The sequence below is a fragment of the Struthio camelus genome, chromosome 2, assembly GCF_040807025.1.
Source record: "Struthio camelus isolate bStrCam1 chromosome 2, bStrCam1.hap1, whole genome shotgun sequence".
Taxonomy (NCBI): domain Eukaryota; kingdom Metazoa; phylum Chordata; class Aves; order Struthioniformes; family Struthionidae; genus Struthio; species Struthio camelus.
Window position 1 is genome coordinate 11,139,042 of NC_090943.1, and position 25,943 is coordinate 11,164,984.

Consider the following 25,943-nt stretch of genomic DNA (forward strand, 5'->3'; position numbering starts at 1 on the left):
CCAACTTGCATGCAATCGCCCGCGCAGGGCCGTTATCCCACCTCACACCACCGATCCAGGTGATCCACATTTGCCTGCAAGAAGCATTAGAGCAACAGAGTACGTAGAAGTAGGCACACTCCTGACAGGGTTTCATCTTCAGTTTGGACTATTTTAAGTCCCGAGGCACGAACATGCATCTTCTGAAACTTCTTCATCATTAGCTATCTTACTGCCTGGAATATTTTGTCTCCAGTACTTCTTTGATTCTCGCGATTCTTGCTCACTCTTTGTGTCGCAGCTACATTCTGTGGAAAGGGTGTTTCACGTTGCAGTTACATGGTACGTGCATAGCCCTTCCTTCATTAGTCTTTAATTTTACGTAGTTAATATCACTGAATATCTTTGCCATGATGCTACGCAAAAGTGAGACTACAAGTTTCACTTCTTCCTCAGAATACTGTTTATTATTTTATATACTTTTTACTGTTCTACACCCCCATGTTTTACCTTTTTAAAAGACATAATCTCATTTGTTTCAACCTCTCTTCATACGAGTTTTCCACATCTTTGATCATTCCTGTCACTGTCTGCACTCCCTCATTTCTGTGGTATTCCTTCGGAGACGGAGTGACCAGCACTGCACTCAAAGAAGTCTGAATCATTGATTTAGATTTAATTAACTTCTGCGGCTCTCAAACAAACAAACAAGATTATCAGTCAGCAATGCCTGGAGAGCCACTGCCTTGACTCAGACCTTCAAAAACAAGTTCAAATGTGGAATGGCTTATAAGGGAGGTAACACTCCGTATATTTTAACTTCACACTCAAAAGCCTTACAGTGAGGTTAATTAGGAGTTGCAGGTGCTCTCTCTTGCACTCTTGTAGGTGACAGTATATGGACTTTCCATGCTCACCTTCTCCTTTTACAGTATATTTTATATCCCCAGAGTACAGTGGGAGACTCTGTATGACATAACTTCACTATATAGCCTGACTTTACATACATATATTATTGATCTTGCTCCCAAAACTATATCCAGGTCCATCATATGTGGCTAGCTAAGCTAGCCACTGTCTTCTTTCAGGGTGATCAATTGCAGTGAAACCTCTTTCAGCAAATCGCACCTTTTCACTCCAAATGAGGCATTCTCCTTTCACAGGAAGCAAGGATGAACTCTAATAGAGAAGCCGGAAAAAGGTAAAATCCAAGTTTCTTTTCCCCGTACTGTTAGAACAGCAGCAGCATACTCAATTTTTCCTTTTTATCTTTCCCTAGTCCTTCTATTTGTGGTTAGTGGGAAAGATCAGTACTTCTATGACATGTGACTATTCTGCCCACTACATTTTTGAAGCATAGTGGGATGCTCAGATGAGCAATATTAGCAAATAGGTAGGGCTGGTAGTTCAGCTGTAATGCAGCCTGCTTCAAACCCTACACCTCTGCTGCTGTCAGAAAGCATGACCAATGAAGAGCCCTCCTTCCGGCCGGCGGGACATACATCAACCTCCAAACTAGGTAACGTTTGATGAAGGGAAAAGGAGTGATCTTCACCAGCCAAGGTAAATATGTAAACAGAATACTGAAAGTGAGTTTTATCATGATAATGATGAGCTGCCCATACTTTGGAGGACAAAGTAGGCCACTTAGGAGATCGATAAGCTGCCAGAACATAACTCAGTAAAGCAAAAGCAGCCTTATGGAGAAGGAAAAAATGGGAATCATCAGGAAGCCTGCAACTAGACAGAAAAACAGAAAAAAACCTGAACAGAGTAGGAACAGTATTTCTCAGTCTGAAATCTTAAAAATTTAACAAACTCTTTCCCTATCAAAGTCCCTGCCTGTTCAGAATTCAGTCATCCCAGGCAAACTTCAGTAAAACATCACTCATTTGTCTTTGGCAAAAACTGCAGACACTGGTCAGCAAAGCTTAGAGAAAACCTAACTAACTTTCCCCTTTGGTTAAGCCGTCTACATTACATTTGATTTCCTCCGATTCAAAAGCTGGTCTCTCCCCTCCGCCCAAATACATTTTGGTTATTTCAAAGATTTCACTTTTGAGGAGCGTTCTCTCACAGTCTCCCTTCTTCAGCCTTGACTTGTTTCTTTTATAAGTTACGAAAACTCGACCCAGCTGAGGCAAGCTGTGAACTGTAGCCACTGGAATATGAACAACAGCATGAATGCCCGACCTGATTTACATTACAGTGAAATACACCGGTGCAGTGGCAGCTAAGCACAGCAAAAATCACATTGCAGAGAAATGAATGAGTTTCTCCGTCCTTACTGTATCTTGCTGATGTACGTTAAACCTATCAACATTTTTTACTGTTCTTTAAATGGCTAGAAAGCATTTAGATCTCTGTTGTGCACCTAAATATACGTAAAGGAAAGCACCCTGGACAGGAGGTCCTCATCCCTGCAGCTGTAGCTTTGTCCCTGTTGAAAAGGATAAGGGAAGCCTCCTGTGCAGTTAACACACGTCTCAGCCTCAACTTCCAAAACTGTAGAGCTCTCCACCCAAGCCACTCACGGCCCCAGCGCACCTGCATGTCACGCACGCTCCTGAGGCTCTTCCATAGCCTCTCTCGTGTCTTTGGGAAGATCAGAACAGCACGACCGTATGAGTGCTCCAGTCCTGGCTCCCCAAACTTCATCTGTTACAGTTTATATCGCAAAGAAACCAGTGAAAACATCACAGTGCCGCCAGAATATTTGCCTTTGCAACACCTGCTTTCCTCCAAGAGCCGCACAACATGGCCACAGGCAGAGGAAACAGAGGGGTCGAGATGTCGAGATGCGCTCATCTGTCCCACAAAATAGCCAAGACCACGTGTGTTTACCAGGGAAAACCATCAGCTGGCTGCGGCAGCTTCAGACTCCTCACTAAGGCTAGGTGCAAACACACAGAGAGGACAGAAGAGCCTTGGAGCTGAGACTTCACGCGCCTTTCAGCAGGCCAGCAGCCTGGTTAGCCAGCACGCTACCGCACGCAGCGCAACCTCCTCGACTGTAGGCCAGCAATTCAGGTCCTAACCTGAAAGGACGGGAAAAGGAAGCAACACTGTGCTCCCTGCTCTTCTGCTCTCCCGCGGGCCCCCAGTGGGAGACTGATTGCAGAATGAACAGAGACGCACCCAGAAAAAAGCAGTAGTGAGAACACTTTTTTTGTACATTAGGGACTTTGGGAACAAACTGCAACCTGGTCCTGCTCCCAGGCAACATGGTCCTGCAACAACCAGCAAGTATCATCGACAGCAGTCTTCTACGTACACCGAATTAACTTCTAATCTCTTCCAGGGAATGCGACCTTGGTACAAGCAAATAAAGCCTTCCCAGGTACAAACTTTAAAAAAATACTTATTTTTCCTTCTAGTACGTTATTCTGAAGGAATAATGTGAAAGGCAGAGAAAGCCAGATCATAGTGGTAGCTGCTGAATGTTCACAGGATATTCAATGGAAGAACTGGTCAATTCTGAAACACGGTAACATGAAAGAAAAAAGAAAAATTCCAAAGAAAAAATACAATCCTAAAACAGAAAAAAGGACAAAAGTCGGTAGGACAGACAGGCCTGACTATGCTTGACATTACACCAGAAAAAACACCGGTGAGGTCAGTACAGTTATTCCAGAAAGAGATCAGGAGACTTGAGATTATGTATTGCCTGGGACTGCAGATCAAATACTCTCCAGCCCATTAGGCAAGGCGGGGGTTATCTTTGGCCTCTTTATAACGTACAGGCATTGGGACATAATCAATTTACCGGAGGGAGACGATCCATTGTACTTATCCAGAAAGAGCCCCCGTTTAACTGGCAAGGAGCCCAGGCTGGAGGGAGATGGGGTGCGAGCGGCTCTCAAGGCAGGAGCCTGCACTGTGTCACTCAAGTAGGGCAAAGTTACGGCACAGAAAGCACCCGTAAGTCTTATTCGCTAAAACAGGGCGCGTATAGCCAAATCGTCTATTAAGAAAAATGCCCCGTGAATAAACAAACACCTTTTCCTCGGCTGGTGGTAAGCCGAGGACTGTGCTTAGAAACTCTTGGGAAAAAGTTGGGTGGCTTGGGCCAAAACAGTGCCAGGGCCAGTCTAACAATTTAACATTTTAATTTATTAGGCCAAGTGCAGCATTTAAGCCCAGAGAACCTCCAGCACGTTTCCTGAGAAAGGTATGTTTCGGTAAGGACTCTAGATTTCCCAATAATTAAAAATGAGTCACTAAATCTCCTCTCCTACTATTTTTTTTCTTAGCATTTTCACATGTCTGAAATAAATGAAAAATTACACTGCAAGATGCTTTTGTCCTTTTTGTCAACTTTTGTCCTTGTTCCACAAAACACCAAGCCCAAACATTATATCCTTTAGACAGGGAAAAATAAAGTCACGTAATGTGGGGAGCTGAAGAGGTCAAAATTGCCTTCTGCCTGCCACTTTGCACTAGTTCTACACAGATAAGCAGCCAACTACTTGCAAAAGATTATTATTTTACTCAAACGTAAACCCACATTTTATTCAAACCCAAGCCCACATGGCAGTTTCTCATCCAAGCAGTTGCATGTATATATTCATTTTCTTTCCACGCCTGCAAAGGACCCCTCTCTCCATCTGCCCATTCCAATGAAAAGGTTATTTTAATAAAAAGCGTTGCTGCGCTGCCAATACAGCCCAGGAAACTTTACTCAGGTCAGGGCAAATCCATTTCTCTAACATTTAGGAATTTACAAAGGGTGTTTTCTTAAAAAAAGGAAAGCTTGGAGGACAGCTATTGGGAGCAAGCAGGACGGAAGTCTTTCCCTCAACCAGCGCTGCTGCACGGGGTTTGCAACGCTGCCAGAGCCGTCCACGCGGGAGCATTTGGCAAAGCAGCGGAGGCGGCGGTTGGAGAGGACGGCTCTTCCCAGACAGCAAGACAAGCTCAAATACATATTTGCTGAAGTGCCCTCTAAATCTGTGTAATCGAGCTTTAGCTCTTAAGATGGGCATCTCTCCTTAAACAACATTTTGCGGATGATTTTAAATGCTAGGGGTAAAACAGGCGTGCCTGACAGATTTTGGCTGATGTATAAACTTGTACAGTATCTTTAAATGACATTTGAATGTTGCTACCACTTTATTTTAGGGCTATCATAGGAAGAAGGTTAAGGAATTACGTAGTTCACTGCACCACGGGAACTGCGGATCCTTCTGAACCCTAATCAGATGAAAACCAGATTAAAAGTTAAATCCACATTTTGCACACCTCTTGTTTTGCCCCATTCTGCTTTGGCCATCTACCACCTGAATTCAATGAAATAGCTGAACAGAAGGCTACCTCCCTTCTTATCAGCTTTAAACACTTCCTAATTCTTTCTTCTCCTCTATTATTCTCATACATGATTTCTGTGTTGAATATACGTTTTGTAGACCGTAAAAACTGTCTCACATTAAGATACAATATGTAACAATACTGCATATAATGTATCTGTGGGGTCCTGGGAATTTATGTTAAAGCAAAATTCTAATTAAAAATAGAGAAAACTGTTTACATAATACACAGTAAGCAGACTTAAATGGCCTTGAATAACTTTTCCAATACATGTACCTTCTGGTGCATTTTATTCCAGACAATTGCAGTTTGTCCTGTAGCTTTACACAGTCACCTGAGATTTTTTTTTTTCCTGTTTTAATAAGGACACAGAAAGAGAAAAGATTAAAAATGTGAAATGGCCTTTGTTTTCCTAGAAGAAAACAGAAGCAAGCCTTAAGGCTTAATTTTCATCTACCCTAAATCCTTGCTACATGTATTCCTTACTGAAATGTTTACTAAATATTTATATATTGAATACATCTCATCCCTAGTGATATCCTTTTTTTGCTGAAGTGTAATGAGGGGCTGTGAAAATGAAACAAGTTTATGTAGGTGTGAGGTAATTCTTCAAGCTACTAATTTCCCCAGCTCATCAGCTTACTTCGGTTGCATCCTACTGTTAAGTTGAATGCTACCAAGATCTTGAAGAACAACAAAAGCAAAATTTTTCCTTTTTTTGCCCCTCCATTTCACTAAATTCACAAAATTCCATTTTCTAAGGAGTTGATACACAATATTTTTACAGTGTTAAAATCTATCAATGTAACATGTTTGCTTATGAAAGTCATAGTCTATAAGGTCTAAAATGTGAAGCCATTAGCTACAATGTTGTTAGCTACAATGAATTACCTGTATTTAAACCTACCAAAGGGACAGAGGGTTAGCAGGGCGCATGTTTCCAGTGGATTCTTTCAGCCGAAGCCCTTCAAAAATATTTCAAGCAAAATCTTCATTGCAATTTTGTAAATATTGTTTCCTTAAAATCTCTCTGCAGTGAAAAATAACAGCAGGATCAGATCTTTAAGACCCACTGGGAATTTTTCATGGGCTTCGAATACAAAGGGATCGTGTAATTAAGACTAAGTTTGACAAAGAAATATATAATTTATATATAATGTAATACATATAATACTATATAATTTAATCTATAATTTACATTTATATGCCTGCCAGATCAAGTTATTTGAACAAGTTTTTAAAACAGCTGCTGATGTAACCCAGCTGCACTGATGGTGCACTGCTCATGTAACCTTGCCTAGCTGCAGGCAGCTTAAGAAGGACTTCATTGTAAAGGGTTTGGTCTTTGTCTCCTCACTTCTTAAAGGAAGCTCTTTCGGCTGAGCTCCAGGAAAATTAAAAAGTACGTCCTTTGCATAAAATATTAAAAGGCAGGCTTTCAGCGTATTTTAACTTTTGCGCTTAAATTCCCTTATGGCCACTCTTTCGCAGAACGTTATTAGGGAGGCAGACGATTTTGTTTGCAGCGAAGTTCTGTGACTCAAAGATATAAAATATGCTGGTGATTTAACATCCCCTCACAAAACCTCGCATTCTCCACACAGGGGTCAAAAGCCAGGGTTCAGCTGGACTCACCAATACATCACCCCGCACCAAACAGAGCATCCTTAAATAGTAGCAGTCACTAACACGCACTCATTGCATTAATAAATTGCTCACTAATGGGAGCAGTGACAAGCGAGATGTGCACTTAGTGGCCCTGTTTGCAGCCTGCCCCCAGCGTCTGAATGCCCGTTTTTCTCCGGGTTATGCTCAAAAGGCTTCAAAGTGCATAAAGAAAATCTGCTCAGTGTTGGGAAATAAATCAAAGAGCGTCTGCTGAAAATTCCTCGAACGCTTCTGCCCTAATCTCGGGGACCCGGGAGCGGGCTGGCGGAATACTAAACTCGCTCTTCAAAGAGGATCAAAGCAATAGGAGCAACAATTAAAAGCGTGAGCCGGCGTGTGCGCATGTGCGCACGGGCAAGGCAGGAAGAGCCTCTCTTTACTCATCCGTGCGTGCTGACACTGACTTATCTAATCATCACACGTGTGATCTGAAAGGCCGGCAGAGGCGCTTAGAAGGTAACACAGAAACAGTCCGCCTCTACGGGTACATCGTGTCCGACGCACGTGCAACGTTTTAGAAGCGACGCGACTGCCATTAATTTTGAAAAGCTCCTTAATCGCAGCCTAATTACAGCAGCCTGTAATTCTTGTGGCTTTTTTAGCGACTAAAAGACCAGCGGAGTTTCAACCGTGTCTCTACCCTTGGTTGCGCTATTCTTTCCAGGCGGGTAGGCCCACCAGACCTTACGGCAACGCTTCAGCGCCAGCTGCCGCTGCTAGGTGACTTCCGCGGCGCCAGGCCGGCGACTCGGCCGCCGCAGCCCCTCTCGGGCCGCCAGCCTAGCGAAGGCGCCCCAGCAACTTCCTCGGCGTCGGGCGTCCTGCCTCCGGCCGCCCCCGCGCCCGCCCCAGCCCCGCTGCAGGAGCGAGGGGCCGAAGGCGAGCGAAGGGGCCGCCGCCGGGCCGCCGTCTCCCGCCACGGTCCGCTCGCCCCTTGGCGAGCCGCTGTTTCCCCACGCGACGTAGAGGGGAAAGCGCAGCCGCCGCCGCCGCGGTGGGAGAGAAGAAGAAACTCGGCCAAGTCGACGGGAAGAGGAAGGAAGGGGGTAAAACCCCCCGACTGAGCCTGCGCGGCTGAACGGGGTCAGCGCGAAAACCGCTGGTGCGGAAACCTGGGAAGGGAGGGCAGTCTTGTCTGCGCGAAAAAACACAAACGCGCTGACGTTTTGGGAAGCGCGTCAAGCAGCGCGATCGCTCAGCCTTCCCTCCGAATCACGTTGGACCACCAGGCCCTTTCGTACCAACCGACTCCCCCCGCCACCCCCTTCACATGTAGAAAATTCAGCGTGAATGGTCATTTAAGCTGTTCACAACTGGTTATCAGAGCATCATGCTTTAAAAGTGTAGTGGCAGCAGCTGCTCAAATAGCGCATGTTTTCAAAGCAGCCTGGAACAGTTAACTGGGCAGATACCTGGGAAAGGGATTTCACTCCCGCAGAAGAGGACAAGGGCAGCGCAGTTTCCAAAGCTCGCGGCTTTCTTCTTTCCCAATATTAACACGGCCTACACCATTCCCCTACGAGTATCACGCAAGATCCAGGAAAAGGGTAACCGATGCTTCTCCTGACACCTGACTGATGCTATCCAAAACATGCTGCACCCTTAAACACACCAGACAGCCAGATACTAGATTTAACACAGCTCAACGTAGGGTGATTTTGACTATGAGAATAGGGCTCAGTGCTACTTCTCGCAAAATCCATGCAAAGACTTCACTACACGCAGAATCAGGCCTAGTGATTCCCTCTGATGAAACGCTCCTCAGCAGCATCAAAACCGTCCAAGTATTTTGTCTGACTGTACCGAGGCCTCCTACTGCTGCCACTGAAACAAATGGCAAAATTCCCACTTACTTCCACGGGAGGAGAGCCAAGCCCTTAGAAACCTTTGTACTTAAGGAAAAACATTTTTCCTCCCACATGACAACAGTTTTCCTGAAAAACCAACACAAGTGCTCCAGAAGTCAGGTGGTTAATACTGGGCCCAAAGGTCAGAAACAAACAATACTAATATAGTCTCACCATCGTAAAACCGACCAGCATCCTGCAAACGCTGTTTTTTTTTAAAAAACAGAAAACGACACTCCTAGGTCTTATTAGGGAAGTCTTAAAATATATATAAATCTAGGAAGAAAATGAAGCACACATTTCATTTAGTGTCTGGATTACAGGTTCTTATTAAACAAACCAGAGCTCATTATAAAATCAATATCAACTTAACCACTATGCTCCCAAGAGAAATGGCAAAAAAGGTCACTCCAAGAAATTCAAACAATTTTCCTGCTGGAAGGGCACGATTTTAATTACAGATACTATTAATTAGAGCTGTCACTAGGAAGATTGTCCTGTTAATTATCACAAATTCAGTTTCAAGTGTAATTTTGGAACCTGGAGGGCTTTTTTTTTTTTTAAATTAAGAATTCGTGCATTCATATTTAACGAAAGAAAACAACCATCTATCTCTTCTGCGGTTTAAATAAGTCAACAGCAAGTTCCTTATTAAAAACAAAAATATTTATGGTCAAGGTCTCCGTGGCCAACAAAACTAATCTAAGAAATTGCTGTTTTGTTCACACTTTATCCTGGAGAACACTGCGTTTTTCCATAGGAAGCGCTCTTGATCTCTTTCTTGCTTTAGCAGTCATTAAATGTAAAGATTTAAAGTAAATTACAAGTTTTTTTTTTCAGCAAGTACCCTATCTATGAAAAGCAAAACCACTCCCTGAAGATACTCACTGTCACAGAAATATTCATATTTCTCATTGTTTATTGAAAAACTCCCTGCACCTACTCTGGGGAGAGGTACTAAGTATATTATGTATTTAACTTTGAAGAGGTACAGAAAGACCCAAACTTGGTGAGGAAACGTGAGTTTGTTCCTGCAAAGAGCCGCCGGAGCCAATTTTAATCTATCTCAGCTCCAGAATACAGAAAGACCATGACGTCTGGTCTTGAGTAGCACAAGATAAAATAAAAGTGCCATCAGCAGGAGCGTCTCAGCGCCCTAGCAGCCACGGATACTACAGCAGCCGTGTTTCCAGACTCTTGAATTCTCTTTCCCAGTCACACTCCCGCTGCCGCGGGGCAGCCAGCAGCAGCACTTGCACGCTCCACGACCCGCACACAGGCAGGCGCTAACACACCAACAACGGCCCGGGAAACAAGTACCGTTATGGAAAACAAACTTCAGGAAGATGCAGTGTAGGTCTCAACCCAATACTTTGGAAACCGAAACGGAAACCTGGAGGTTTCTGATTTATTTCGGAAACTCTCCGTGCAGCGCTGCCGTATCACCGGGTACACATCTGCCACTATTGTTCTCCTCGAAACAGTTCTGCTTCGCCTCCCCATTTATCAGCATTAGATTTCATTTTATCTGAATAATGGCAGAAGGTGGCAACAGAGCGGGTCAAAGGCTCTTTTCATATCAGACCCTGAAGAAGTCGATTACTCAAAAAGAGAGACATCTTCAGATAACCGTGCAATCCATTCCTCATAAATGCTAAAGATTTTTTCGTTATTAATAGTGGCAGGGGTGACAGATTATGGATATTAATGTTAGTTTTCAGCGAATTTCAATGGCAAGGGCTTTTCTTTCTTTCTTTCTTTCTTTTTTTTTTTTTTTGGACGTTTCTAATTAGGAGCAAATTTACAGCAGCCACCAGGAGCGCGCCGGTGAACGGCCGGCAGCGCGGCGCAGGCACGGGGCAGCCGCGGGCTCGGCGCGGCTGCCGGCGGCGGGCGCGGAGGGAGCCGCGGCCGGGGGGGGGGGGGGGGGGGCCGCTCTTACCTGGCCGGCGGCGGTGCGCGGGCGCGGAGGGGGCCGCTCCTTACCTGGTAGGCGGCGGTGGCGTCGGAGCCGGCGTCGGCGCCCAGAGCCGAGAGCTTGGCCGCGAGGTCGCGGTGCGCGCGGTGGCGGAGGCAGTAGGCGACGCCCGCCGCCGCCAGGACGCCGCCGATGCAGGCGAGGGAGAGGAGGGTGAGCAGGAGGAATTTGGCCGACTCTGCCTCTTCCCCGCGCCGCGGGAGCGGCGGGACGGTGCTTTTCTGCAGGGGAGGAGAGAGAGGCAGCGCCTGGTGAGGTGCGCGGTCCCGGCACTCCGCGGCGCTGCGCGGGGGGGAACACCCGGCAGCCGAGCAGGGAGCCCAGCGCGCTCCCGCCGCGGCCCCCCCCCTCCCCGGCCCCCTCCCTGCAAGTACCCCGACGGCGGAGGCGGCGCGCTGGCTGCGCGCAAGCCCCGCGCCCGCCGCCCCGCGCCCTCCCCACCCCGCGGCAGGGCGTCCGCGGCCGCGGGCCGGCGGGGGGCGCGAGGGAAAATCCGATTGATTCCCCCCCCCCCGCCCTTGGAGTGAAAAAGAAAGCCTGGAATAACAGCCAAAAAAAAAAAAAAGTAGGTGGCCGTCCTTCATTTTGTCTGTTGTAGAGGGAAAAGGATTTAAAAAAAAAAAAAGCCCGATAGTTCCAAACTCCTCCGGATTACTATTATTTTTGCAGCGATAGGAGAGAATCCTTCTAGTGCATTTCACTTGTCTCCATGTGCTAAAAAGTTGTACAATAATTTCCCCTCATTAGCTTCATTATAAGCTATATTAGCAACAATTAAAAACGCAACATGAAAATGAAAAGACCAGGCGCGCAAATTGCAGCAAGACTCATTTGGCCTGCATTCCCCCTTTCACAATTACCAGGGAAATGAATTGAAAAGCACGCCCCTGCCTCAGTCCTGGTTGCTACAAGATGAGAACAATTAGCAAACTCCTTTCCACCACCTAATTTCGCGTGGTAACAAAATGGATTTTTCCCCATGAATGCCTAGCCGGCCTATTCATTATCTCTCCTCTATTAGTAATTTTCTGCTCCGTATTCAGCTAGCCAGCTCTTAATTTCCTCCTGTCTTGCAGTGTACACAGTGGCTCTTATGTCAGGCCCGGTCCATTTTTATCTTGTAATCATAAAGGCCACCAAAGCAATTATCGCTGGTCTTGACTGTAAAAGCTTGTCATTAATTAGCCTCCTTGCCTTCAGTGCTGCGGATTAGCCGGGGCTGAGGCTGAGTTAATGGAAATGCAGGCTCAATAAGACTCCCGGATTTTCTTGCCTGGCTGCGCCGGGCGGAGGAGGATCGCCCGGTTTGTAAACCCCGGGCGGCGGGGGGCGGGCGCAGCGCTCCGCCGGCCATGGGCCGCCCGCCGCCTCCGCACCCGCGCAGCCGCCGCCCGCCTCCCCCTCCCTCCAGCGCCGCCGCCCCGCGGCCCCTCCTCCAAATCCCAACAGCCACCAGGAGGACGGGGCTGGCCCCCAGCCCCAGCCCCAGCCCGGGGGCGCCTCCCCTCGCCCGCCCCGCCGCCGTCGCTCCTGCGCCCCGGGGCGGCCGGGGGGGGGGGGCCGCACGGCGACCCGCCAGGGGCGCCCCCGACGGCGGCGGCCGCCGCCTGCTGCCCGCTCCTGGCCCCGCGGGCCCGGGAGGTGAAGGGCTGCCGCGCTCTGCCATTAGCATCTCAGTGAAAGGATGCCGTCCCCGTCCCCGTCCCCACCCCGGGGGCGCAATCTGCATCTAAATAGGCAGCTCCGCACAAGCGCCCGCGCCCCCTGCGCGAGGGCTGCGCCCCGGGACGCTAATCCGCCTCGCCGCGATGTTTGGCCTCCCGGCAGCGAGAAGCGGCTCCCCCCACCCCCCCCCACCCCGGCCCCCCGCAGCGCCCGAGCCCGCCCGGCCCCGGCTGCCGAGCGAGCGGCCCCGCGAAGCCCCCGCGCCGGCGGAGGGGCGCGCAGCCGGCCCCACGGGCAAAGCCCCCGGGCCGGAGAGGCCGAGGCTGGCGAGCGGGGCCGGCCGCTGCTCCTGCACGCCGCCGCCCGCCTCTCCGCTCTCACACTCGCGGTTTTACCCCTTCCCCGGCTGCTGTGTGAAGGAGCCGCCCAAAGGCCACGGGAAAAGGCTGCCCAGGAGAAACAATGGGAGCGGCTGGAGCAAAGGGCTGTCAAACGCCCCCGAGTAAACACGGCGGGGGGAAGGAGCGGGCTTCCCCGCGTCCGGCCGTCGGGACAGCGACTGCAGATGTTGCTTCCAACTTCCCGAGGCGGTTTCGCCGGGCAGGGCTGGGGCTGCCGGAGGGGCTCTGGCCGCAGCTCACTGCCGCTAGCAGAAGCGGTGCCTGGATGACCGCTCGCCCGTCCCCAACCCGCTGCGGCGCACGGCGGCATGAAACACGGGCGCACTTGTAACCCCGCCAGCGGAGTTCCTATTTAGGATGCGCACGTCGGGGAGCATTTTAGCGCGGGGAGTCAGTGCACTCGGGCCCCTCGGGTCGGGCTCCGAATGGCCGAGATGGGCGGGAGCTCCCCCAAAACCCACCCGTCGGCGGAGCGGCTCCAACGCCTGCCCCGACCGCAGGGGGCCGCGGCCGCGCAGCCCCGCGCCGCCGCTGCCCGCTCTCCGCGTGCGCGCACCGAGGGCGCTGCCGCCCGGCGGGGCGGTGTCGGCGGGCTCTCCCGGGGCAGCAGTGGGGAGGGGGGCTCTCTCCTAGCTGCTCCTTGCCTCTGCCCTCACCTGCAGGGCGTGGGGACCGCCGAGGGCTCCCCTCTCCCCTCCCTGCCGTCGGGGGGTGGGGGGCAGTGCTCAGGGGCGCCTCAGGGTGTGCTGCCGGCAGCGACCCCGCATTAACCGCGGAGGGGAGGGGAGGGAAGGGAAACCCCGGCCCCGCAGCGCCGCCGCTCCCCGGGGCCGGCCCCGGCCCGAGGGTGCGGCGCCCCGGGGGCAGCGGGTCCCCAGCGGCCGCCGGCCGGCAGACCCGCAGGGAGCCGTCCCGGCTGCCCCCAGCTTGGTGCAATCAACCCGCCGCAGTTTAACCCACTCCTTGTCTGACCAAGTATCAAATTATGAAGCAGGATAAAAATTAATGCGATGGCTTAGAGGGGGAGCAGCGATTCCCTCCCTCTTTCCCTGCCTGCCCCTCTCGCAGGCAGGAGCCCAGATTTTCCCACCCCACCTAAAGCCCCAAAATTCTTCCCCGAGATGCTGCGGTAAGGCCCCAGCCAGCCCGAAACTCAGCCCTGCGTTAATTAGAGGCGTCCTGTCAGACTTGACTCGAAATTGAAAGAAAAATGTTTAAATATTTATGAATTTGACATTTACAGTCGGATGTCTTTTAAAGCAGAACACCTCTCCGGGTGCTAGCTCAGGCTGCCATGGTGCGAGCGCCTGGGGTGGAAGGGGAACAATAGCTGTTGCATAACAAGAAAAACAAATCACCTTTTTTTTCCCCCCTAAGGCTTAACAAATACACAGACCACATAAATTACACATAATTAAATATTAAACTCAGCTACATGTAACTATGCATTTTTAAAACTCCATATAACATAGTATATTGACATTCCTCTGAAAGATTTCCTCTTTGGAAAATTCTGTAGTTATCGCAGAGTCCTGGTGAAGGAAAAGCAACTAATTCCTGAATGGATGGCTTAGGAAGTGACTCGAAGAGGAAGGCTTTGGAGATCTTCAGCTACTCTTTCCTTGCTTTGAAATGGCCCGGCCTGACTTTAAACGCCAGAAGGCAATGATTCACCCTGTCTTAGAACAACATCACACCTACCACTTACACTTCCTCAGCAGTGCTTTCCTGAACTACACTGCTTTTGTGATTTTTTTTTTTTTTAAAAAGGGGAAAATTCTTAGGATCTGATCTCGTGGAGGTTTTTCCGGTGCCTTGCTGGAACACCTTTTATATACGACCACAACTGAACTGGCAAATACAGCAGCGCTAACGCTCTAGTCACAAATCACTTTTCTAATCAAAGGGCAGCACGCTATTGCGTTGTGTCATCCCATGATGCAGCAGAACAGGCTACATTTCAAACGAATTCCAGGCAAACGCCAGTAAATATTTAATGTACACTTTCATGTAAATAAGTTCTCACGCCCATGTTCGAAGTGTCGGGGAAAGTCTCTGTAAGAACAGAGCAGGGCTCCCAGACAGGGATGTGAACGCTTACCTTCGGGTACCCCAGCAGCGGGGCAATTTCCCCCCTCCTCTAAGGCACCGGGCCTGATTCTGGTCCTCGCTGATGCCCAGCTCTAACTGAAGCTGACGTTTTGGTTTGCTTTTCTCTAATAGGATGACACAATGGAGGCTAAAGTTTGTAAAATCTACAAAGGCATTTCAGAGTGAAGACCCCGTTTGCTATTTCCTGCATCCAAGCTGCCTTCCAGTTCGTAAAGGGGAAACACTACAGTTCATTTCAAAATAACTTGACACTACCTTTGTTGCAATTTTTGCATGCCTTGATTTTTAGTCTTGTTCCTGAACATCATTAAAAATAGAATGCGGATTTCTTAGTAAACAAGAATAAAAAAGACAAACTTCAGAATATAATTTGTTTCAAAATATTAAATCGTTAAAAAAAAAGAGGTGCTATTTTTAATTTGGAATTCACTATAGAATCTAATAAATGAGAGAAGTGAGGCGGAAATAATCATGTATTAATTCTGTGCATTACAAAATCTTTTCAGAAGCTATTATCAGAGCAAGAGGCATTGTGGTTTGGATTCAGGGTGGGAGAAATCCTTTGTGCAACTGAAAGCTATTGTTCCTCTGTGCAGATGAAATTGTACTTGCAAATCTGTCATTCAAGGAGGGAAAAAAGTGCCTAGGCAGAAGAAAAGAATTCTACAAGAAAATAATTATTCTTAAAAATAAACTCCGCTAAAAATAAGTTTTAGTTCATCAATTTTTTCAAAGGGACTCTTTGCTAATAGTCTCAGCCACTGACATGAAAACCAACTATAAAGGATAGGTTTCTTATTTCCTCAGTACAGAAAACATAAAGAAAGGGATAGGTACGGCTGTATTTACATGTAAAATATTTGTGGCTGTATACATGCATATATACACACGTGCATGTGCATGCATGTTCACTCAAATCCAAACTTAAATGCACTTCCAGTAAAAATTTCTGACGTAAGGTTATTTGAGATATAGGTATATATATACATTGTTTAAGTTTTGATAGTGCAGTAGATAACCAAGGAAACAGTTTACAGTAGGACAAGCGTGGCTTCCCTGAAAACAAGATGCCGCCACAAAATCTGCAGATAACACTTTGCTTTAGTAAAAGTGGGAAAGCAAATAAAATGAAAAGTAATCTCTCCCTCGTTTTTCATTTGTGTTGTTCCCCTCCTCCTCTGCACTCACAGTCACACTGGCCCAGGGCAGCAGGGCCCAGTGATTTTCCCGGTAAGTGCATATAACGTTTATGGTGCTCAGCACCGCAGTCCCAAGCTACTTGTTGGTGTTTTAAGGTACTATCTGTAGAGTTAGTGAGAGGTGTCTAGGGCATCTGTCCTCTGGCTCGCTCTTTCCACCCTGCTCTGCAAGCTCGCTTGATGCTAGGATCACTTTCAGCAGATGTCAGTTCATCACCTGAAATGAGGTCAATTTAACGCTTTTACTCAGGAGGATGAAATCGGATGGGAAGGTACTTTTTGCTTCTTTTAGGGGTCGGAAAGATTAGACAAATCGACAAACACAAAAGGCAGATGGATTTCTGGGAACTGCAGCTTATTCAAATCGCTGAGAAAGGTCACTGCAAGAGCCACGGATCTATTCATCTGTAGGGGTACAATGATCTTTCCGCAACCTTCAACACCACAAAGCACTCTGGAGCGTCTCCATACCTTTTAGTAGGATTAATGCCGCGAACAATGACTGAATACAATCAAGAATTCAGCGAGTTCAAAGATCCCTTGATCAATGGCAGATATTTTCCTCTGGCTTCCTAAAGGCAAACAGACCTGAAGTTTCTGGTTAGAGTTAAAAGAAATTATAGCCGTTATCCTGCGTCCCACTACAGGGGGATGCTGAAATGTCAAAACGTCCAAGTACCCCGAAGAAGTTTGTGGTGTGGAAGGCATACGGTTGCCAAAGAGGAAACGTAAAGAGCTTCAAGATTTTCCTGAGGATGTTTTGTTAAGTCAGCATTTACTTAAAGAGTACAGCACAAAAGCCTATACAGCATCACTGAGACACTGCAGGGTAACACACGACGGGGGAAGCTGCACAGCCACATCCAGGGCTGGGGAGGAGGCAGGCGAGCAGGAGAGGCAGGAGCGTGGCCGTCCTGCCCGGCGCTGCGCAGGGCGCCTCCGGGGTGGCGGCGCGGAGGAGAGGGGGGCGCCGAGACCCCGAGGAGCAGAAACTTCCATCGCCCTCTCTCCCCACTCGGCCTCGCTCAGGAGCAGCCAGGGGAAAGCAGCAGAACGGGAGCGCCAGAAAGCAGGTTGCCTCCTCACCCCAGCCTCTGTAAGCCCCAGTGAAACGGATAAAAGAGAGCAGGTCCAGGTCACAAAGTCTCCAAGCCTGAGCCAAGAGGATGCTCAGCTTAAAAGAAGTATCTCCAGCAAGCAGAAGAAACACAAGCCGTTGTGCCAGCGCTGATCTGATGCCGATTCCGAAGGCGCACGATTTAGGGGTTGCATCAAGTGCCTTAAAACCGAGTGCCACCCTGAGAACCGTCTCTCGCTACCGCGCCGGCCAAGCAGGAGGCCCCCGCCCGCCGCGCAGGGTGCCAGGCACGGGCAGAGCCGAGCCCCGCCGCCCCCGCCACGGCCGCCCCGTCCTCGGAAGGCGCCCGGCCCCCGCCGCCAGCGGGCCAAGCGGGCGAAGGCCACGGCCACCGTCCCGCCGGGCCTGGCCCCTCTCCGGTCTGACCCCCCCCCCCCCCCACAACGGGGACAGACCCGCAAGGCGTCGCTCCCGGGGGCCGCCGGCGCCGCTGGGAGCCGCAGCCGCGAGAGCGGGCGGCAGGGAAGCGGCAGGGAAGCGCCAGCGCCGCCCTTCGCTCCCGCCGCCCCGGCCACGGCGGCTCCGCGCCGGCCCGACGGGGCGGGCGGGCGGGCGGCGGCAGCGCGGCCGCGCACGGCGGCTGCCCCTCGCCCGCTCCTCCGCCCGCTCCTCCGCCCAGCCCCGTGCGCGCAGCCCGCGCCGCCCCTCGCCGGCAGCCGCGCAGCCCCGCGGAGCCCCCCGCCGCCTTTTTACCTGCCGCCGCGGTGGCGCGGGCCGCGCTCCTCCCTGGGGCGGCTCGGCAGCCCTCAGCAGGCTCTAGCAATCCTCCTCCGGGGCCACAACTCGGCCCTCGGCCCCCGCTCCCTCCTCAGCGGAGACAAAGGCGGCGGCGGCGGCGGCGCAGCGCGCCCAGCCCGCAGCCCCCCGCGCGGGGGGCGGGAGCCGGCGGCCCGGGGCGGCGCGTGGGGCCCCGCGGGGCGCGGCGCGGCGCGGACCGCGGGCGCGGGCGGAGGATGCCGGCGCGCCCCGGCGCTGCCCTCCTTATATCGGGCGGCTGGCAGCCCCTGCCGGCTGCCGCACATGGCCCATCCACCGGTTGCTATAGCGATGCCTCCCCTCCACATGTTGCTGGCAGCAATTGGCTACGGAGGTCTGGGCTGTTCAGAAACCCTTCGCCGGAGTGAGGCTATGAATGGACAGGGGCTGTGTCACTCATTCGGAAAAGCTGTTTGGGGTTTCTGTTGTGGATGTGTGCGGTTTTTTGTTTTGGGTGGTTTTTTTTTTTTTTTTAAACACGTTTTCGCTCTCTCTCTCTCTCTCTCTCTCCCCTTCCCCCCGCCTTTTTTTTTTTTTTTTGGTACCACTCTCGCAAGATGGAAGCGGAGGGAAGAACAATGACGGAGAAGCCAAAAATTAAAAAAAAAAAATCAAACAAGGACAGCAAGGAAAACCTAAAGATTATTTGCATAACAATACAGCACAGAAGCTCGCAACGTTTCTTCCTGAAAAGACTGTTCTCAATTAAAAAAAAAACAAAACCATAGCAAAGCAAAGGAGGTCCAAACTTTTCCCCCCTCCTGCCCTCCTTCTCCAAATAACATGTAAGTTTTTAAAAAAAATTTAGAAACGGCTTGCTGAGAACAGCCGCGGGACAGGGACTCAGCCCCATTCAATAAAGTCACAACAGGAATTGTTCCCAGCAGAGTGAAGCGCCCGCACTCCCTGGCGACAGGCGCGCAGGGCCGGCGGTGCCCGGCGCTGCGCACACCCGGGGCCGCAGCTGGACAGCTGTTTTTTCCTGCACGCCCCTAACTTTGCCCCTGCTCCCGGCGCAGGTGCGCAGGGCAGTAACGCTGCCTGCCCAGACGGCGATGCCCGGCGCCGTCCCGCCGCCGGCTCCGCGGGCTGCCGCAGGCCCGGCCGCCGCCGCGCTCCCCGCCGCTCCCCATTGTGTCCCCCGGCCGCGACAGCTGGGGATGGCGGCAGGGGCAGGGGCAGGGGCAGGGCCGGCCCTCCCCCGCCAGCGCCGGGGGGGCACCGCTTCCCCCCTCCCTCTCTCTCCCTTTCCGCATCGCCTCGTCGAGCTCCCCCTGCGCGCCCCCTGGAGCAAAACCCTCCTGAGCGCGGAGAGGTGCAAATCCGCGAAGGACGGTTTTGGGGGCGGGGGGGGGGGGAGCCACGGCCCGGCGCCCCCGGCCCGCTGCAGCCGCGGCGGGGGGGGGGGGGGGGGTGCCCTGGCCGGGCCGGGCAGCGCGGCGCCGTCGGGACACGGCCCGCTGCAGCGGCTCGCGGCTCTGCCGGGGCCACGGCCGCAGTCCCGCAGCGGCTTTTCCTATTTCTTCCATCTATTTTTTTTTCTTTCTTTTTTTCCCCCCACCTTTTCCCCCGCGCCGCCCGTCCCGGAGGCTCGTCGGGGCCCCGGCCCGCGGAGCCTGGCGGAAAGCGGCGCCGCGCGGCCGCTCCGGCGCCGTCGGGCAGCGCGGAGGAGCTGCGGCCGCTGCGGCGCCCCCGCTCTCGCAGCCTCCCTCCCCCGCCGGGGTTAGGAGGATGCTCTCTGCGCTCACACAGCGGGACTCCGGACGATATCGCTTTGAGGGAGGACGGGTACTACTTGCACTCTTACCCCACTGCTGCTCACAGAAAATCCGTCGCCTTCCCAAAGATGAATGCAAACTTGGCGTCTCCAAACATTTAATCAGCTACATTTTTAGTGCACGGTAGCGACTAGCCGGCGGTCGGACAGCACTGCAGCCCCTCCAGCAGTACCCTGTCCTGGTGAGACTCGCAGCGGACACCATTTGCTCACTAACCTGTATTACTTAACTTGAAAGACAAATGGACCTGCCAAGAGATTTCATTAAAAGGACATGTGTGTTTGCATAATTATTCTTCCAATGAACTGTCTCAAACTGATAAATACTTCCATTAGCTTTGTAGTTTATATTTCTTATTTACAAGTATTTTAATTATAATTTCCTGGGCAAATACTGCATCTTCTCGAAACTGTCAGGTAATAACCCCGTTGAACACGAAACCGACTCGCCAAAAGCGTCATGAAACAACAAAATGCTATTTAAAATGCCTACTTTTTTCAAATAGCGGAGTTTTGAGAAGTTTTGAGTGAAATTTATTAATACATTTCATTTTTATATAATTTTAATTATTTTTCATGACTAGCTAATGACACTATTTGATGGGATGGCAAAATATATTTGTCATATGGGTGAAATTATTTTACCCCAAATCAGTGCTAGTCATTTAAAACACAGGATGTTTTGCCAGATATAAGAAATAAAATGAAAAAGAGTTTAATAAAGGAACTCTTTGAAAATCTTTTGAAAGTCTTCATAGTACTGTTATTCACAGCTCTTATTTGTAAACCAATTTATTGCTGCTTGATAAAATCCCATTTTCTTCTGAATGACTTACCTTTAAGGGATCTAAGTACAATTTCTCAAATGGTTTAGTGTATTTGTGAACAGGATAACAAAAACCTGACATCAGCAACATTTTAGTATAGAATGTTTAGAAATTGTCATGTAGTTTTCTTGGAAAACACGTGAGTTCGAAGGTAAAGATGAGTTTGAGACACTTTGTCTCTTTTTAGCCTGTTTAAATACTAATATTTTGAAAATTCATGTTACTAGTCACTAGATACAAGAACTGTATTTGAATTATGCCTAAACTGGAAATATTCTAGATGTTAAGATTAAAAGGTGAATGATTCTGAAACACAAATCTATTTGACATAGAGCAAACATTTTGTTTGCGAAAGCAATATTTGCTGGGACTCCCTCAACATCTATTCTTCATAACTGAATACTGAAAACCACACTGACCTTTTTGTCTTGATTTCTAAGACTAAAATCTGTCTGCAATGTTTTATTTTAAGTTTAGTTACTTCTTTCTGCAAATGCATACGCAATGAATAGTATGAAATACGTTCTCATTGTTTCAAAGGATATGCGATAAAGCTGAAATGCCTTTTAAGTTCACTACTAACTTACTGTTTAAAACTTCTAACGACCATCCTTTGGAGCCTTGCTATTTAAATACCACTCCAAGTCTGTTGCACTAGATTTTTCAAGTATTTTCTGTCCCTGAGCATCTTGAGATAAAAGTTGATCTTCCTTCTTTCCCATGAACAAAAACTCTTTTCCAGATATTCACTACAGCTCCCTACACCCATTTTTTCAAATTACCTTAACTTCAGGAACGCATGTTTTAAGAAAGAGATTCCCCGTGGAATGAAAACACCACACCTTTCTATAAATAAAAACAACATCTAGGGGCGTAATTTGAAAATGGACTTAGTGGTGTTTGCAGGCACTAGGCTTTCCTGAGTTTTATGTCTTACCTGCTCATGCTCCTCTCTGAAGATCAACCCCAGACACCTTCTACTTCCAAGCAAATTCTAGAGCTCTTAGCTTTATTAAGAAAATTATTTCATTCTGGCTAAGATTTGAATCTAATTAATCTGTCTTGCATTTTTTACATGATCAACTACATTCAAGCTGCATACTATTCTTCAGAGACAGCTTAAAAATATTAATTAAGTAAAGAGTACATTTTCCATTTATTTTAATTACATTAATACAGTTTCAATAAATAAAATAGTTCTATGCTTCATCAAATCAAACAAACTTGAATGCAAATTTTTCTATTGATTAGTTCTCTGTTCACATTGGCCCTTTTGACTGTTTATTTTTAAGCAGGAAGAAGATGCAGAAGTGTTTGGGGGTTCCCATTAGTGAAATTGCAGTCCAGTTGTCTGAAAAAGGTCTCTTCAGCCTGTTGGTTACACCTCTTGGCGGATACAGCCCTACAAAAGTGGCATTCTGGCATCATATTGTTTGCAAAGATAATCAGTGATACAAAACTAGATGCGCCTTTACACATATTTTTAAACATACTAAGCTTTTCTTTTGTTTTACTTTTCCAGGTAAATACAAAATACCTATCAGCTCTCTCCGATCCCCTTGCGTGTGAGGCTTACTGAATTACAGTCAAAATATTATGAAACAAGTAGACAAAATGCGGTTTTAATATGCAACTTAATTAAAGACGGCATGTTTTAGATTTGCAGGCGAACCCCTTTCCAGAGATAAACCACAAAACAAGACGGCGACACTCTTGTTAGCAGCTATGTCAGAAAAAAAAAAAGAAAGAAAGTCATTCTTCTATTCAAGTCACTCTAATTCAATGGTAGTTCTACCCTTCAAATGTTTAAGCAGCAGTAGCAACTGAAGGAAAACAAAGTATGGGGAAAAAAAAGTTTCAAAATACCTGGAGATTCACTGCAGGTGTTTTGAAACACGTCCTCTACGTGTTTCAGAACAGTTTGAGTCCTGCAGTAATTCAGGGTCCCATCCTGCCTACCTTCATCTGAGAAATTCCTTATAAATCAATGGCGTTAATTAGAATCGCAACTGGAACACAATAGTAGATGCTTTCAGGGTCAGGCTCTATGATAAGTAACTCAATATTTCATAAAAATGCTTGTAATATTGAAACCTTAATTGCATTATAATTACATTTACATTCACAGAATATAGATAAAAATATTAATTTAAGTTTTAACACGAGAGACTAAATACTGTTGTTATGAAAGCCTGATTAAAAAGCTTCTGTAAAATGCCAAATCAAAAGCTGCTTAATGGTAAAACATTGTGAGAAATGCTTGATTTTACACTGTGATCTTGTTATAACTAAATGTGGCCATCATTGAAATGCTGAACTTATTTTATGCATCAGTACTGTGCATGCCAAGAATTTAGAGAACGGTCAGGTATTGGTTTTCTCTGCTGCAACAAAAGCAGATTACTTTTGCTAAGGTGTTATTTTACTATTGTAGTAAAATGGGTATGTATTTATGTTTCCTCAGGTGAGATGTGAAATGAAGATTTGTTCTTTCTGCCTTTGACACAGATATTGTTCTTTCCATCTCGCCTTCTAATGCTGATAGCCTCGGGACAAACATAGATTACATTTGAAAATTGTTCTTCATTATATTGATCAAAATTCACCTGCAGCCTACCTGAATCTGACGTCAGAACATTTTTATTAGTTTAAACTTGTTTACATTATACATTCAGAACAGCAAAATGCCTTTATCCATAGCTTAACGTTCTAAAGCAGATAGTTTCCAAAGTCCTTACGTGCTTCACGAAAACTCAGCTCCTCTCGAGCTTCTGTTTACACTGACCTCCCATTTTTGATGGCAGAGAAAGACCATCTTTGTGGGAAACACAATACCTTTCATGAAATTGTATTAAGACAGGGTTTTAATTGGTATATAAAGCAGCTGTAACAACTATCACCAAGCAGAATTACAGAACTCTGTTAGATCAACTGAAGTTCGCACACTAGTTGTATTCCACCTTATTTAAGATTTCGAATTGGTGTTACCATTGCTTTAGGGTCTCTAGTTAGGGTCTTGCTTTTATATTGTGACCGATACAGAAACGGTGGAAGTCTGAACAGCATTAGCAATATCACCAGTAACACAGGTCCTGGAGCAGGGCTTTAACTGATAATTTGGTAAAGGCAAATTTGCCAGAGTCTAAATAAAATCCATTTTATACTTTCACTATATCTAACAGAGAAGATTCCCCCTGCCCCCAACCTTATTTTAGACAGCAATTTGCTCTTCTTTTCCTCCTCCTAATGAAGTAAGTGAGAAAATGCCCCTTGGTTTCAATAGGAGCGGAAGCAGGCCCTTGGTTAGAGAAGCAAGCAGATGCTTTGTATGTGTGTCCGTTTTTAATATAACTAGATTCCTTACAGTAAGGATCTTTAATGAAAAGAGAAAGAAGACCTTGACACATGTAGGAAGGGAGACAGAGAGAGACTAGGTAACTTCCAGAAAGGCCCTTTTCTTTTCTGAGTCAAAAAGCATTGAAAAACATCAAAAAGTTATGCTTTTTCTGTCTATATACAGGGAAAGGGGACTATATCAGTTTATGCAAGCACAAGCTATTTAACCTAGATAAATAATACATGTGTGACAGTATGCTAAAATGAATGCATTACATAGTAATTTTCAAAATATGCACTTTAAATTTATGCCTTTAGATTACGTATGGAGTCACAAATACTGTTAAAAAAGTACCCATCCTGTGTTTTGCATTTTGCGTGTATCAAGACATGCCGATACACACACGTTATAGTCTTTCAATGAATCTCAAAACAAAGTTCTGAAGATTTCAAATTCTTTTTAAGCCAGGAAGACTTTAGAGTTGCGGCTCTACTGCCACAGGTATGTCTGTTTACACTACATGAAGATATGGTCCTGAGGCTTTCAGCCACGCTCAGTCACTTGGTGTTCGACTAAGTATCTCTGAAGCCTTTTTAATGGAAGAAGAGGAGCAACGGCGCTGATTTTCATGCACAGAAACTCTCACCCCTAAAACAGTGGTCTTTGAAGTGGCACAGAGAACAACTTCCACGTGCCTATCGCTAGGCTCTTGTAGACTTCACGGGGAGATTTGGAGGTGCAAAGAATGAAGAGACCATGCTTTGATCCCTTCCACGTGCACTGACAAAATTCTCATGTAAAGCAAACTGTAGAGGGAAAGGCAGAGCATCTAAAAAGATCTGTTGTTTATCACTCTTTTGCACAATACCCGCATTAATAGATAAGCCATATAAAATAATAATTAGAGAAATTAAAGACCGTGGATCAACTTGCTTTCTAAACTACTATAGTATTTGAAATAGTATAATCTGTAGTTCTCTCCCACTCTAAGATATTATGACAAAACTATAACAATTTCCTCACTTGTATACTTGGTGTCTACCGCGTTGTCTACTGCCTGGTGCTGGATGCAACCGCAGCGGACTTCAGTGGGAACTCCATGCACCGAGTGATGAATCTGCCTCAGGCTTTGCAGGAAAAGATCATCTTACCTCTTCCCTCCTTTTAGCTACTTGCTCCATATATGACAACTTTGTTCAAAGAACCTTTCAACAAATCTCAAAGATTTCTCTTGAATTAATATCAAATTTTAAATACTTAATAATGCTCATGATGGGCCATACAACTCCTTCAGATGCAGACCTCAGGAACATTTAGGGGTTCTTGCACAACAACCTCATGCTGCATATAGGATTTAGTTTTCTGCAAGGAATTAGACATTCTGAAACACATCTGCTCCTAAATTTTACACATTAAATTTCTGTGGGGATTAAAGGGAATTAATGAAAATCAGTACTTATGGAAGAATTTCCTCTGAAAGTCCTTCCAGCCTTCTTCTGACCCTCCCATCAGTACTCCTGAAGGCATTATGCTCTTTGTGGTTCCCATAAGGATGCCAGATCAAAACCTCAGGAAGGACATTAAGCACACCTGGCTAAGAGCTGCTGTTGTGCCCGAATGTATAACTCTCCTCCAGATCACCTTGGAGGCCAGGAAAGGGGTGCTACAGTCAAAACTTGTGCCATTTCATACTACTTAGGATGGCTTATGGGACAAAAGGATACGAGGGCCTGAGTTCATAATAAAAAGGAAACTATATCTTAAAGTATTCCCTTGTTCAAAAACATAAACGCACTAAAAGAGTTTTAAATTTTATTTACGGCTACGTTAATAAAAGAAACATTCTGCTCTTCAGCTCTTTGAACAAATGAAGAAGATGCTGTTGGGAGCAAAGGCATGCTCTAAGGTCTTCCTTTTACTAAGCGATTATCTCTATTTCACTATTTTAATAG

At 47.7% G+C, this 25,943-nt stretch overlaps 1 protein-coding gene across 3 annotated transcripts in view; it reads right to left on the reverse strand.

The window, feature by feature from the left end:
• The window catches only part of PTPRN2 (protein tyrosine phosphatase receptor type N2), a 664,108-nt gene that overhangs the window by 96,779 nt on the left and 541,386 nt on the right, over positions 1-25,943 (reverse strand). For 2 of the 3 annotated variants that reach the window (XM_068934287.1, XM_068934286.1), the window contains one exon: positions 10,788-11,000. The exons of the other annotated variant lie outside the window; for it this stretch is intronic. In XM_068934287.1, the coding sequence (XP_068790388.1) occupies positions 10,788-11,000 (213 nt within the window). The remainder of the gene's footprint in view (positions 1-10,787; positions 11,001-25,943) is intronic. 3 annotated transcript variants of the gene reach the window in all.